We start from the raw sequence: 13,335 nt of genomic DNA, 5'->3' as shown, positions 1-13,335 counted from the left end.
TTTTTTAAATAGGAATAGGGGTCGAGTGCTAGCTCATTTGAAAGCTAGCTCAATTCGCTATTCAGTAATATAAACATTAACATGATTAATTATACAGGGTGTCTAAAATAATTTTTTTATTTAAAATAATTGACACAAAAAGAAGAATGTATGTAATTTATTTAATTCAAAATACATCCTACTGCTGTCAGAAACCAGAAATAAATGTTTATTGAACAAATAAACATTACTTTTCTCTTAAATTCAATGTTCAAGCTGCCACCCATCTGCCTCTTTGAAGTTTGAACATTGAATTTAAGCAAAAATCAATGTTTATTTTGTGCAATAAACTTTTATTTCTGTTTTCTAACAGCAATAAAATGTATTTTAAATTAAATAAATTACATACATTCTTCTTTTTGTGTCAATTAATTAAATTCAAAAAAAAAAATTTTTGGACACCCTGTATAATTAATCATGTTAATGTTTATATTACTGAATAGGGAATTGAATAACCTTTCAAATGAGCTAGCACTCGACCCCTATTCCCATTTAAAAAAATAGTCGATTACGTCATGACGCCCAAATGGATGACGTCACTAGTACGATATATATCTCAAAAAATCATAATTTAAAAATCGAATAATTTTGTATTTTACATTTTTTTATAATTCTGTAAATAAAGCAGTTTACAGGGGGATCAAAATATCGTGAATAACCCTGTACAGTGTGTTTTTTTTTTGGTCGGAACATTTTCCCAACATTTTTTAATCCGGCCCTGGATTTTTTATAATTGTAAATAAATTGATTGATTGGGCACCTTAAATAATATTCTGTGTTAAATATAAAATAAATATACAGTGTGTTTAACAAGTTTTAAATCTTATTTCAATTTTTTTTCTACTTCGAGCTCTCGCAATTCGCATAATTTCAGAATTCAAATTCAAAATTTTACCAGAAAAATCATTTTGCCAAAAATTCAAAGTACATATTATACCAATAAATTTAGTTTTTCATCCTCTTTTCAAAAACAAAATCTATTTAAAAAAAAATTAATATACAGGGTGTTGTTTTTGGGTCGGAATATATTTCCAATATTTTTTAATCCGGACCTGGATTTTTTACCATTTTAAATAAATTAATTGATTGTACACCTTAAATTATATTTCCGTGCCAAATATAAAATAAATATACAGTGTGGTTTAAAAAGTTATGAACCAAATAAGAAAATGGCAAAATATATAAAACACCCAGTATCTTTGTTATTAATGAAGTTAAACCCATTAAGTATGGTATTTTTGAAATCGCCCAAGTGTCCTCTTTCTACAGTCAACGTATGTTACTTTCCCAATGAAACACCCAGTATATATTTTATAATTAATATAATAATAAGCACGTCGAGCCTACTAGGCCCATGATTTGATTGATTATTATTCTCGTTCATCCCTTCTTGTCAATTGCTTTAATCCTCCAATTTGTAATGTTGAGTTTTTAGACCATATTCTATATACATTTTCCTCGCTGTTATGGGTGGACTTCCTCTCTGACATCCTCCTATTCTCCTTTTCATGACCATTTTTCAGTGCGTCACAAATTATAGAAAAAAAGGTAAGTCCGTGATAATACACATTTATGACATTTATTCTAACATGACATTTTAGTTAAATCTGACAGTTGTCACATTTTATTTTCAATTTGGAATAAAAACAAATCAATTGTGTCTATTGTATTTATAAAATGGTATTTTCTTTCATTTGTACAGTCTTATAAATTGTACAGATTATATTGATAATATTATTATTTTATTTAATAAATAATTCTTTTTTGTTTATTTCGCCATCTATCGACAACTAGAATAACTAGAAGAAATGTTATAAATGTCTGTAATCACCGACGTGCCTTTTTTTCTGTCACATACAATTTAATGCGTTAGAGAGAAACCGAAAAACTGCTAGGCACTGAAAAATGGTCATGAAAAGGACAATATTACACTTGCAAGAAGCATGAGCGAATACAGAAACACAAATTTACTGTTATTTTTTATTACTTGCTATTCGGAAACTAGAACTAGATTGGGAACTTTTACTTCCATTTCTGTGTCCCGCAGGGGAGCACTCATGTGATCTTTCACCACCGCAACCGTAACATCATTCATCCACAAACTAAATTTGAATGTATAGAAATCGGCCCACTTAAAAATTTGGTCTTTTTGATGTCTCGAACATCCTAAACCTGTTGTCCGATTTAAGTGATTTTTTTTAATATGTTATAGCCTTATTCTTTAACAATACCGCTGTAATATTGTTGCGAAACAGATAAATGGTCATTGTATACCGGATAATTGATGAAGATAATATTGATGTCCTGGTAGACCTTTTTAACTCCATATACAAGACGGGACACATACCCAAAGAATGGCTTCTCTCAACTTTTGTAACGATTCCAAAAATCACAAATGCTAAAGATTGCAATGACTATCGGACAATTGCGTTAATGAGCCACACATTGAAAACCTTCCTTAAAATCATACATAACAGAATCCACGTGAAATTAGAACAAGAAATAAGTGATTCACAGATGGGTTTTAGAAAGGGTCTAGGAACTAGAGAAGCATTATTCGGAGTCAATGTTCTGACACAACGATGTCTGGATATGAATCAGGACATATATGCTTGCTTCATAGATTTTAAAAAAGCTTTTGACAGAGTTCAACATGAAAAGCTTTTAGGTATTCTTAAGACCAAAAACATAGATAGTAGAGATCTACAAATTATATTGAATCTGTATCAAAATCAGAAAGCAAGAGTAAGAGTCGAAGGAGAACTGACAGAGCAAGTAAGTATACTTAGAGGAGTTCGACAAGGGTGCATACTTTCACCACTCTTATTCAACGTCTACAGTGAAGTGATATTTCAAGAAGCTTTATTGGATATTGTGGAAGGTATTTTGGTCAACGGAAATAGCATTAATAATATTACATATGCGGACGATACGGTCATATTTGCAAAGTGACATGGAAGATCTACAGTACATAATACAACATGTATACAATGCATGTGAAAGGTACGGACTGCAAATGAATCTCAAGAAAACGAAATCAATGATATTCTCAAAAAAACCACAAAATGTAGATAACCTGATCATCAATAATACAATGATCGAAAGAGTAACAACATATAAATATTTAGGAACGTGGCTAACCGAAGATGGAGATCAAACAAAAGAAATCAGATCTAGAATAGAAATGGCAAGAAACACATTTATAAAATTGAAGAACTTACTTTGCAACCGTAACCTTAATCTAGAGATCCGCACAAGAATGCTACGTTGTTACGTTTTTTCTACTTTACTATACGGCATGGAAGCGTGGACAATAAAACAGTCTGAAATCAAAAAAATTAAACTCTGAGATGTGGTGCTACAGGAGAATCCACATAATATCGTGGACTGAAAAAGTAACTAATATAGAGGTGTTACAAAGAATGAAGAAAGAATGTGAAGTTATAAAAACTGTTAAAATTAGAAGGATTCAATATCTGGGTCATATAATGAGGGGCAAGAAGTACGTATTACTTAGGTTAATTATGCAAGGGAAGAGAAACCCAGGACGACGCAAAATATCCTGGATGAGAAATTTGAGAGAGTGGTTCGGTTGCAGCTCATTAGAATTATTCAGAAGTGCGGCCAATAAAATTAAAATAGCGATGATGATTTCCAACCTCCGATAGGGGAAGGAACCTGAAGAAGAAGAAGTATACCGGTTGTACAAATCAATCTGTGTTTTTTTTTCTCAAAGTTCGCATCACCCTGTGGAATATTCTAGAATTTATAAAATACTGAAATTAAAACCCAGCTATAGGATCAAGTTTTCTCGACAATCTGTTTTTTTTTTTCATTCGCTTATGTTGGACCATAAAAAAGTTACTTCAACAACTATACATGTTTTTCATCAATACAGGGTGTAAATAAGTATGGCAAACTTTAAGGGGTAATTATTCTGCATGAAAAAATAATGACAGTTTGCTTTATAAACGTATGGCCGCAAATGCTTCGTTTCCGAAATAGGTGTTGAAATTTTTCTTACAAACTGACGATTTCTTTATTGCTTAAAACCGGTTGAGATATGCAAATGAAATTTGGTGGGTTTTAAGAGTAGTTATTGCACATTTTTTGACATACAATTAAGAATTTAATATTCACCATTGGCACGCATACGGGTAATATGACCGATCGTATTACCCGTATGTCCGCCAATGGTGAATATAAAATTCTAAATTGTATGTTAAAAGTGTGCAATAACTACGTCTTAAAATCCAACCAAATTTCATTTGCATATCTGAACCAGTTTTAAAGCAATAAATAAATCGTCAGTTTGTAAGAAAAAATTCAACATCCCGTATCTCGGAAACGAAGCATTTGCGAACATACTGCAAACTGTCATTACTGTTTCATGCAGAATTACCCCTTACGAAGCATTTGCGAACATACTGCAAACTTTCATTATTTTTTCATGCAGAATTACCCCTTAATGTTTGTCGCACTTATAAACACCCTGTACTGATGAAGAACATGGATAATTGTTAAAGTACCTAACTTTTTTATTATCCAACATAAGCGATAGAATAAAAAACAGAATGTTAGAAAACCTGAGGCTATGGTTGGGTTTTAATTTCAGTATTTATAATTGCTAGAATATTCCATAGGGTGGTGCCAACTTTGAGAAAAAACACAGTTTGATTCGTACACCCGGTATACAATGAAAATTTACCAGTTTAGCAACAGTATTATTACAGCGATATTATAGCGATTAACATAATTATTTATACAGGTTGGTCAAAAAAAAACAATTTTTGAATTAAATTAATTGACGTAAAAATAAGAATGTATGTAATTTATTTGAGTCAAAATACATCTTACTGTTGTCAGAATATATAAAAAATGTTAATTTCATAAATAAACATTGCTTTTTTGCTTAAATTAAATGTTAAAACTGCCAAGAGGCAGGTGAGTGGCTTGGCCACCCACTCGCTATACAAGCGAAGCTCGCACCGGATATCAACTGATGTACTTTCATCGTTTTAGGCCAATACTTTAAGACAGGGAAAAAAGTCCTTTAAACCTTGTTGTCCATTGACAAGGATCAAATGGTGGAGGCTTTGCCTGGATGAGGCGCAAACTGTCGACACTCCTGACCATCTGGTGTCTGTGATGGCTAGGAAAATTGAAGCTGTTCATCGCTGGGCGGTGACTGGAACGCCCATTTCAAAGAACGTATCAGGTAAGATGAAATAGTAGAAAGATATCTGCTTAAATATACTTTAATCTTTGCGCTCAAACAAGAAGCAGAAGAAATGCGGTCAAGATCACTTAGTACCAACAAAAAGAGCATTGAACAATACAGGGTGTCCCGAAAAGATTGGTCGTAAATTATACCACAGATTCTGGGGTCAAAAATATGTTGATTGAACCTCACTTACCTATATACAATAGAGCACACAAAAAAGTTACACCCCTTTGAATTTACAAAATGAAAATCGATTTTTTTTCATATATGTATTAAAAACTCTTAGAGATTTTTAATTCAAAATGGACATGTGGCATTCTTATGGCAGCAACATCTTCAAAAAAAAATTAAAGTGAAATTTGTGCACCCCATAAAAATTGTATGGGGGTTTTGTTCCTTTATACCCCCCAAACTTTTGTGTACGTTCCAATTAAATTATTATTGTGGCACCATTAGTTAAACACAATGTTTTTAAAACTTTTTTGCCTCTTAGTACTTTTTCGATAAGCCAGTGTTTGTCGACCTATTTTGAATATTTGTCGAATCCACCACATCTTTGTATATGGTTAAGTACGATTATAGAGACCTGTTAATAATCTGAAAATGTATTCATAATTTACATTTTTAGGTATATTTTGAAAAATAAGCTAAGAGGCAAAAAAGTTCTAAAAACGTTGTGTTTAACTAATGGTACCACAATAATAAATTAATTGGAACGTATACAAAAGTATGAGGGGGTTTAAGGAAACACAACCCCCATAAAATTTTTACGGGGTGGACAAACTTCACTATAATTTTGTTTTAGGATGTACCTGCCATAAGAATGATACATGTTTATTTTCAATAAAAAATCTCTAATAGTTTTCGATATATTGAAAAAAATCGATTTTCATTTTGTAACTTCAAAGGGCTGTAACTTTTTTTATGAGCACATTTGTACTAAGGTAAGGTAGGTTCAATCGAACTATTTTTGACCCCAGAATGTGTGGTATAATTTATGACCAATCTTTTCGGGACACCCTGTATAGTAGAAACGTTTAAAAGTGCTAAATATTTTAGATGGAGCTTGTTTGGTTAAACACATTGTAAAATTATTTTAAAACACCAAAGTGGCGAAATGGCATCAAAAGCGTGAAAAATCTTTACGCTTTTATGCTGTTTCAAAGATACTTAAGTGCTTATTAACGCTTTTACAATATTTTATGCGCTTTTGCTCGGTTAAAAACACTGTAAAAGCGTAAAGTAGGCATCAAAAGCGACGAAAAAGTATAAAAACTGGGCGTTTTTCCAGGCTTTAGCGCTTATTAAAGCTTTTACAATGGGTGATTCCATTTCAAATCACTCAATTTTGGAGCAAAAAAAATGTTGGATCTCCGATTAGTCTGAAAATTGGTATATAGCTTCTGCGGGACGTAAAAATAAGATATTTAAGGTCAAAAAATCTTCTTTTTTTCTCAAAATGTTATTTTATGCGATTTTACAGTGATTAGGTGTTTATTTAAACAAATTTGCATTTTCTATCGTAAAGTATCAATGGAAAACATAATATTTTAGTAGGAGGGACTATAGAATGTCATTATATGGCATTATAACAAGTTACTTTGATTCAAAACAAGTTTTTGATCAAATTTTATAGTATAGAAAACGTTAAAATACCGTTTTTTACATTTTTCTCCATTCCCAAAATACTTCATAATCGATTTGGCTGAAAATTTGTCCACGGATAGCCAAAACATAGGACTTTAAGTGGTAAGAAGGATTTGAATTATATTACAATACCAAAAAAGTTACATGCAATATCATAGTCAGAAATATAGGCGTCTACTGTAAGTACAATTAACTCGAAAATATCGACCTCACGACAAAAATTATTAAAAAGAAATTGTAATAATTGTGAATACGATTTATTTGGAACAATTTCAGTTCCTATCATTTTTGTCGAAAAGTTAAAAATGGCGGAGATATTGGGCAAAACAGGTTCTGCTTTAAAATCAAGATGGCGGCTAACGTAACGGAGGAATCCATTCGTGATTTTAAATTTAGGCTACTATTGACTCCCCTAAAGATTAGAAAAATAAAATTTTGGGCAGCTCGGCATGCAAGGTCAAATACTATCCCGACTGGACTAATATACTTTTCAGTCTGATATTACTGCATGTAACTTTTTTGGTACCTATTGTAATGTAATTCAAATCCTTCTAACCACTTAAAGTCCTATGTTTTGGCTATCTGTGGGCAAATTTTCAGCCAAATCGATGATGATATATTTTGGGAATGGAGGAAAATGTAAAAAACGGTATGTTAACGTTTTCTACACTATAAAATTTTATCAAAAACTTGTTTTGAATCAAAATAACTTGCTATAATGCCATATAATGATATTTTTGAGTCCCTTCTATTAAAATATATTTTTCAATTTTTCATGGATACTTTACGATAGAAAATGCAAATTTGTTTAAATAAACACCAAATCACTGTAAAATCACATAAAACAACATTTTGAGAAAAAAAGAAGAAGATTTTTTGACCTTAAATATCTTATTTTTCTGCATCCCGCAGAAGCTATATACCAATTTTCAGACAAATCGGAGTTCCACAATTTTTTGCCTGAGTGATTTGACATGGAATGTACCCAATATTTTATGCACTTGTTGTTCGGTTAAAACATTGTGAAAGTGTTTAGAAGTGCCTAAGTGTCGAAAAGACGTCAAAAGCATGAAAAAGTGATAATAATTTCTTTTAAGGCTTGTTTGTTGTATCAACACTTTTTAGGAGCTTTAGTGCTTATTAACGCTTTTACAATATTTTATGCTAAAAACATTGTATTTTTTAAACAGACGTCAAAAGCGACAAAAGTGTAAAAATTTCACGTTGTCGACGCTTTCGCGCTTATTAAAGCTTTTATAATATTTTATGCTCTTGTCGTTCTGTTGAAAAGATTGTGAAAGTGTTTAAGTGTCATGAGTGTCGAAAAGGGTTTAAAAGTAATGAAAAAGTGTTAAAAAGTTCACGCTTTTTGTTGTATTCAACGCCTTTTGGACGTTTTAGCGCTTACTAATATTTTATGCGCTCGTTTTTCGGTTAAACTTGTAAAAGTGACAAAGCGACGAAAAAGTGGTACAAAGTCCAAAGTGGTACACATTTATGTCGTTTCAAGTCTATTTCGACACTTAAGCGCTTAATAAAACTTTTATAATGTTTTTTTCGCTCGTTGTTCGGTTAAACAAATTATGAAAGTGTTCAAAAGTGCCAGTGTCGAAAATGCTTCACAAGCATTAGGTTTTTAGTCGCTTTCGACATTATTTCAACGATTTAGGTATCGATGTTATTTCATTACATGTCAACAGTTATTAAGGCTTTTGTAATATTTTTAAACACTTGACTTTCTTCTTTTGGCAACGAGTAATTTTGACCGTGCTTGTTGTGTGTCTTGTTTAGAAATCCAAAGTCAAAGTCTTTAGAATTATTGTCTAAAAGTACATAATATAGTCCATTGAAATATTACATTTAGGGTTGCATTTCTTAGAGGAGTCAATTTTATTCTTTTAATGTGTAGGGGGGTTCAGTAGAAGCTTAAGTTCAAGTTTTTGGGGTCGCCACCCTTGTCCCCCGTCCGCCATATTGGAAAAAGGGGTGCAAAGGGCTTTCGCGGCGCTGTATCTCCTAAACTAGCAATCCCACAGAAAATTTAATTACACATAAAATGTAGCAAATTGAATTTTCTACAATTTTATATCTATTACTTTTTATCGTCAAGTGACCAACAAAAAAGTTATAAACAAAAATAAGAGAAAATTTTGTAAGAATTTTTTTTTTTGGAGGTTATAACTTTTTTTCCGTTCATTTCACAATAAAATAACATCATAGCGATTTTGTAGAGGATTTTTCAATGAACAATTTTCACTATAAAGTTGTTCAATTTTCAAAAAAGACTAAGTTTTCACTCTAATGGCATATAAAACAGCATAATGCTATTCTACACCCCACCAGAATGAAAACAATGAGAACCTTCTCTGGTTACACCTCCGAGACTTCTACAATTTGCAAGCCATACGGATGCTGAGACTAAGGAAGATGAGGGAATTCTACAATTTACAATTCACGTCCCATCTGCTCAGCGCGGTAAAGTTCCAACGAGAATGGTTCCCTTCATACTCCACACAGAGTAAATGTAAATCAAAAATGAATAACCATTTTCAATTTCGTTGCAAAACGAAAACACAGCCGAACCATATTCTAGTCCAATCAGAGAGTGCTGCAAGCACCCCTACCGGTTTCGAGACTTATTAGTCTCTCTGTGTTTTCGTTTTGCAACGAAATTGAAAATGGTTATTCATTTTTGATTTACATTTACTCTGTGTGGAGTATGAAGGGAACCATTCTCGTTGGAACTTTACCGCGCTGAGCAGATGGGACGTGAATTGTAAATTGTAGAGTTCCCTCATCTTCCTTAGTCTCAGCATCCGTATGGCTTGCAAATTGTAGAAGCCTCGGAGGTGTAACCAGAGAAGGTTCCCATTGTTTTCATTCTGGTGGGGTGTAGAATAGCATTATGTTGTTTTATATGCCATTAGAGTGAAAACTTAGTCTTTTTGCTAGCAGTTGCCGCTAGGGCATCTATGCCATTTCGTTCGTTACAATCCGGGACTGCACGCTGGGGTTTGTTTTGGTTGGATCAGGGAGAGCAGCATATGTGCCTCCTGATAAGAGACTAATAAGTTTCGAAACCGGTAGGGGTGCTTGCAGCACTCTCTGATTGGACTAGAATATGGTTCGGCTGTGTTTTCGTTTTGCAACGAAATTGAAAATGGTTATTCATTTTTGTTTAATTTTATTATCTAGGTTTTACAGCGCTCCAAACTTGACCAGATTGTCGAATTCTGATAGGAATACAATACTTGTCTATCTATGTATATATTAGGCGAGTGGCATCAACCGTTATGCCGACCACGAAAATCAAATTTAAGGTGCATGACCAATTTTGGTCTCTTTTTATGTTTTCGAGGTCGCTGAATCCGAATATGAAGTTTATTTTTATCTAGAGTTGGTGGAACATGTTCAAAAATCAAATTTTATACAAAAATGTCAAAAATCAATTTCGATGATTTTTCAAATTTACCTCGCTGTATCTTTGGTCGTTGTAAATATTTCCTTTTGAAAATTTTACTATGTCGTCTTTCAAGTATGTAGATAACAATGAAATTTGTCCAAAATGTCTAAACACATTAAAAAAGGCGTTGTTAATTTTTAAACATTTTGTCATCATATTTCGTTAGTTTCATGTTTACTTAAAAAAATTGAGTGACAAACTTTTTAGTTTATAATTTTAACCAACACAACAATAAAATATAATTCATGGAGAAGTTTTTTGGAAAATTTTAAGTCAAAATATACAATAGGAAAAAAGTTATGTTACTTCATAGACAAGTGGTGAATGGCTAATTTTGATCATACTTTTTGATTTTGATATCAAAAATCTTTTTTTGCTCTTAAGAATTTTGCGGTTGCGTCATTCTTCTTCTGAACCGGCGAATTTGTCCTCGAGCAACTTCTTGGGCCTTTTCTATATATTATTGCGTAGGGTTATAAGTTTTATAGTGGGGAGAAAGGTCGAAAACAGATTATTAATAGCATAGGAATGTTAAAATCATAATAAATTGTATGGATAAAAAATATACCTACAGTAGAACCCCGCAAATCCGAACCCCGCAAATCCGAACCCCGCAAATCCGAACTTTCGGCAAATCCGAACCAACGGAAAGTGAAAAAATTTTTTAAAAATTCAAAATAAAAATTTAAAAACATGTTTATTATGTGAGAAAATAATTACGTAAGATGCTACAGTATTAAACACTGGGTGAATAAAAGCGTCGAGTTAGACTAAACACAATCAATAAAGGAATGTGCATAATACACATTTTCCATGGTATACTATGAACGAAAACATTGAAAAAGATAAGAAACATGAGAAACATAGTGTAATCAATATCCAGATTAGAAATTAAATGAATCATTTACATGGACGAATTTCCATGTCCCCTGACGAAACAAAACTACTGGCGTTAGCGATTTAATATTTCAGTGATCTAAATATTTTTCAGCTTTAGAATATTGGAGGCATAAATCTGCGGATAGGGTTTCATAAAGGGATCGGTGGCAGTCCAAATCTTTTAAAAATCATCTTCGTTAGCTTCTTAGGCTAACTTTCGGATAATCCGAACTTTTCGGAATCCGAACAGGCTGTCCCCCCAATTAGTTCGGATTTGCGGGGTTCTACTGTATATAGATAGAAAAGTAAGCCTAACTTTTGTTTTTATTGTATCCCTATGAGCATTCGAGAATCTGGTCAAGTTTGGAGCGCTGTAAAACCTATATAAATAAATAGAATTAAACAACTTTATAGTGGAAATTGTTCACTGAAAAACCCTCTACAAAATTGGTATGTTATTTTATTTTAAAATGAACTGAAAAAAAGTTATATCCTCCAAAAGGAAACTTGTTAAAAAATTTAACATATTTTTGTTTATATCTTTCTTGTTGGTCACTTGACGATAAAAAGTAATAGAAACAAAATTGTAGAAAATTTAATTTGCTACATTTTATGTTTTATTAGATATTCCGTAGAGTTGGTAGTTTACGAGATATATCGCGAAACCCCTTTGTACCCCATTTCCAAGATGGCGGCCGGGGGTCAAGGGGGGGCGACCCAAAAACCTTGAACTTAAGCTTCTACTGATCCCCTCTACACATGAAAGAAATAAAATTGACTCCTCTAACAAATGCAAGGTATGGCTTAAAAAATGTAACATTTTAATGGTGTAATAAACATTTGCAGTTTATTATATTTCTAATTTTTGTAGATTTATACTGCTTAATAGATTGCTTACAAATATCTCCTTATAACGATATTGCTACATGGCAGAAGATCTTATACCAACCATATTTAGTGGGCAACGAAGAACCGTTGTTGAATTTTTTATCAACGATCCTGTGGAGAACTGTGAAGAAAGATGTAGCGGATCAAGCCGACATACCGAAACAAACCTACTTGCACCACACGCTGGACTTTTGTGCGATGGAAAAGTATTTTTACAAGAAGCAACTCAAACTCAGTGGCCACGTTTTGGAAAAAAGATGTAGTCCCTACAATCCTGCTATATGTCTCGATAATTTGGCCAAGCAAAATATATTTGGACAGGCTCTAGAAAATATATTAGAACCAGTATTAGACTTAAGACGGATGTGTGTTATTATGACATCGTCTAAAATGAAGGCATTTAAATATGTACTGAATACGCGAATTTCCGATAACTTTAACGATATGAGAGATTGTTTCCAACTAATTATTTCGAAATATAACGGTTTAGCTGGTATCCATTTACTGCTGAAAAATCCACAAGAAGCTATAAATGCGTACAGAGAAGTGTTACGGCTGGTCGCTAAATTTCCCGACGAAGATTTTCCGGGTACGATGGGATTTTGCCGGGAACTTTCCTCGGATAAATTACAAGTTATCCACACGTTGTATAATCTCGCAGAAGTGTTAGATATGTATCCACCGGAGCATCCTACCTTGCGAGACACCAGTTTACGAAATGATTGCGAGGAGTGGGAGCAGAAATATTTGCGGGAGCGCATAGATTATCCGGTTAGTATAATAATATGTAGGATGATTTATTAGGTAGTCTTTCATATCGTCGGTTTACTGCCAAAACCAGATAAGTTACATTTTGTGAGTTTTGTGAAAATCAAGTTTAAAAGTTTAAGCCTACAGTAAAACAACTACATGAAAGGAAACATTTAATAACCGATAAAATAACATAGATTGTGGTACTGAGAAGATAATTAACGCCAGAAATCAGAAAAAAAATTAGGAAATGTTAAAGAATTAAAAAAAATGCAAAAAAATCTGTACTTAACCTATTTTGTTTGAATTGATTGGCGTAATTTGAAACTTGTCTTAAAGTAACTTTAACTTAAATGTCAACTCCAGGATCACTATCTTCAAGCGCTGGTTCAGGAATATTGTCTTAACCCTTAAACGCCCAACCTTTTTTAGGTTCCATGTACGT

General features: G+C 32.7%; 2 protein-coding genes across 4 annotated transcripts in view; one reads left to right on the top strand and one right to left on the bottom strand.

The window, feature by feature from the left end:
- LOC114342438 (uncharacterized) overlaps positions 1 to 13,335 on the bottom strand; it is a 211,228-nt gene that overhangs the window by 46,484 nt on the left and 151,409 nt on the right. The gene's annotated exons all lie outside the window — the stretch shown is intronic.
- The window catches only part of LOC114342439 (E3 ubiquitin-protein ligase SHPRH-like), a 160,832-nt gene that overhangs the window by 31,338 nt on the left and 116,159 nt on the right, over positions 1 to 13,335 (top strand). For all 3 annotated transcript variants that reach the window (XM_050653774.1, XM_050653773.1, XM_050653772.1), the window contains exons 5-6: positions 5,062 to 5,257; positions 12,124 to 12,911. In XM_050653774.1, the coding sequence (XP_050509731.1) occupies positions 5,062 to 5,257; positions 12,124 to 12,911 (984 nt within the window). The remainder of the gene's footprint in view (positions 1 to 5,061; positions 5,258 to 12,123; positions 12,912 to 13,335) is intronic.

The sequence above is a fragment of the Diabrotica virgifera genome, chromosome 6, assembly GCF_917563875.1.
Source record: "Diabrotica virgifera virgifera chromosome 6, PGI_DIABVI_V3a".
In the NCBI taxonomy this organism is placed as follows: Eukaryota; Metazoa; Arthropoda; class Insecta; order Coleoptera; family Chrysomelidae; genus Diabrotica; species Diabrotica virgifera.
Note: the sequence above shows the minus strand (reverse complement) of the source record. Positions and strands in the feature narration are given on the sequence as shown.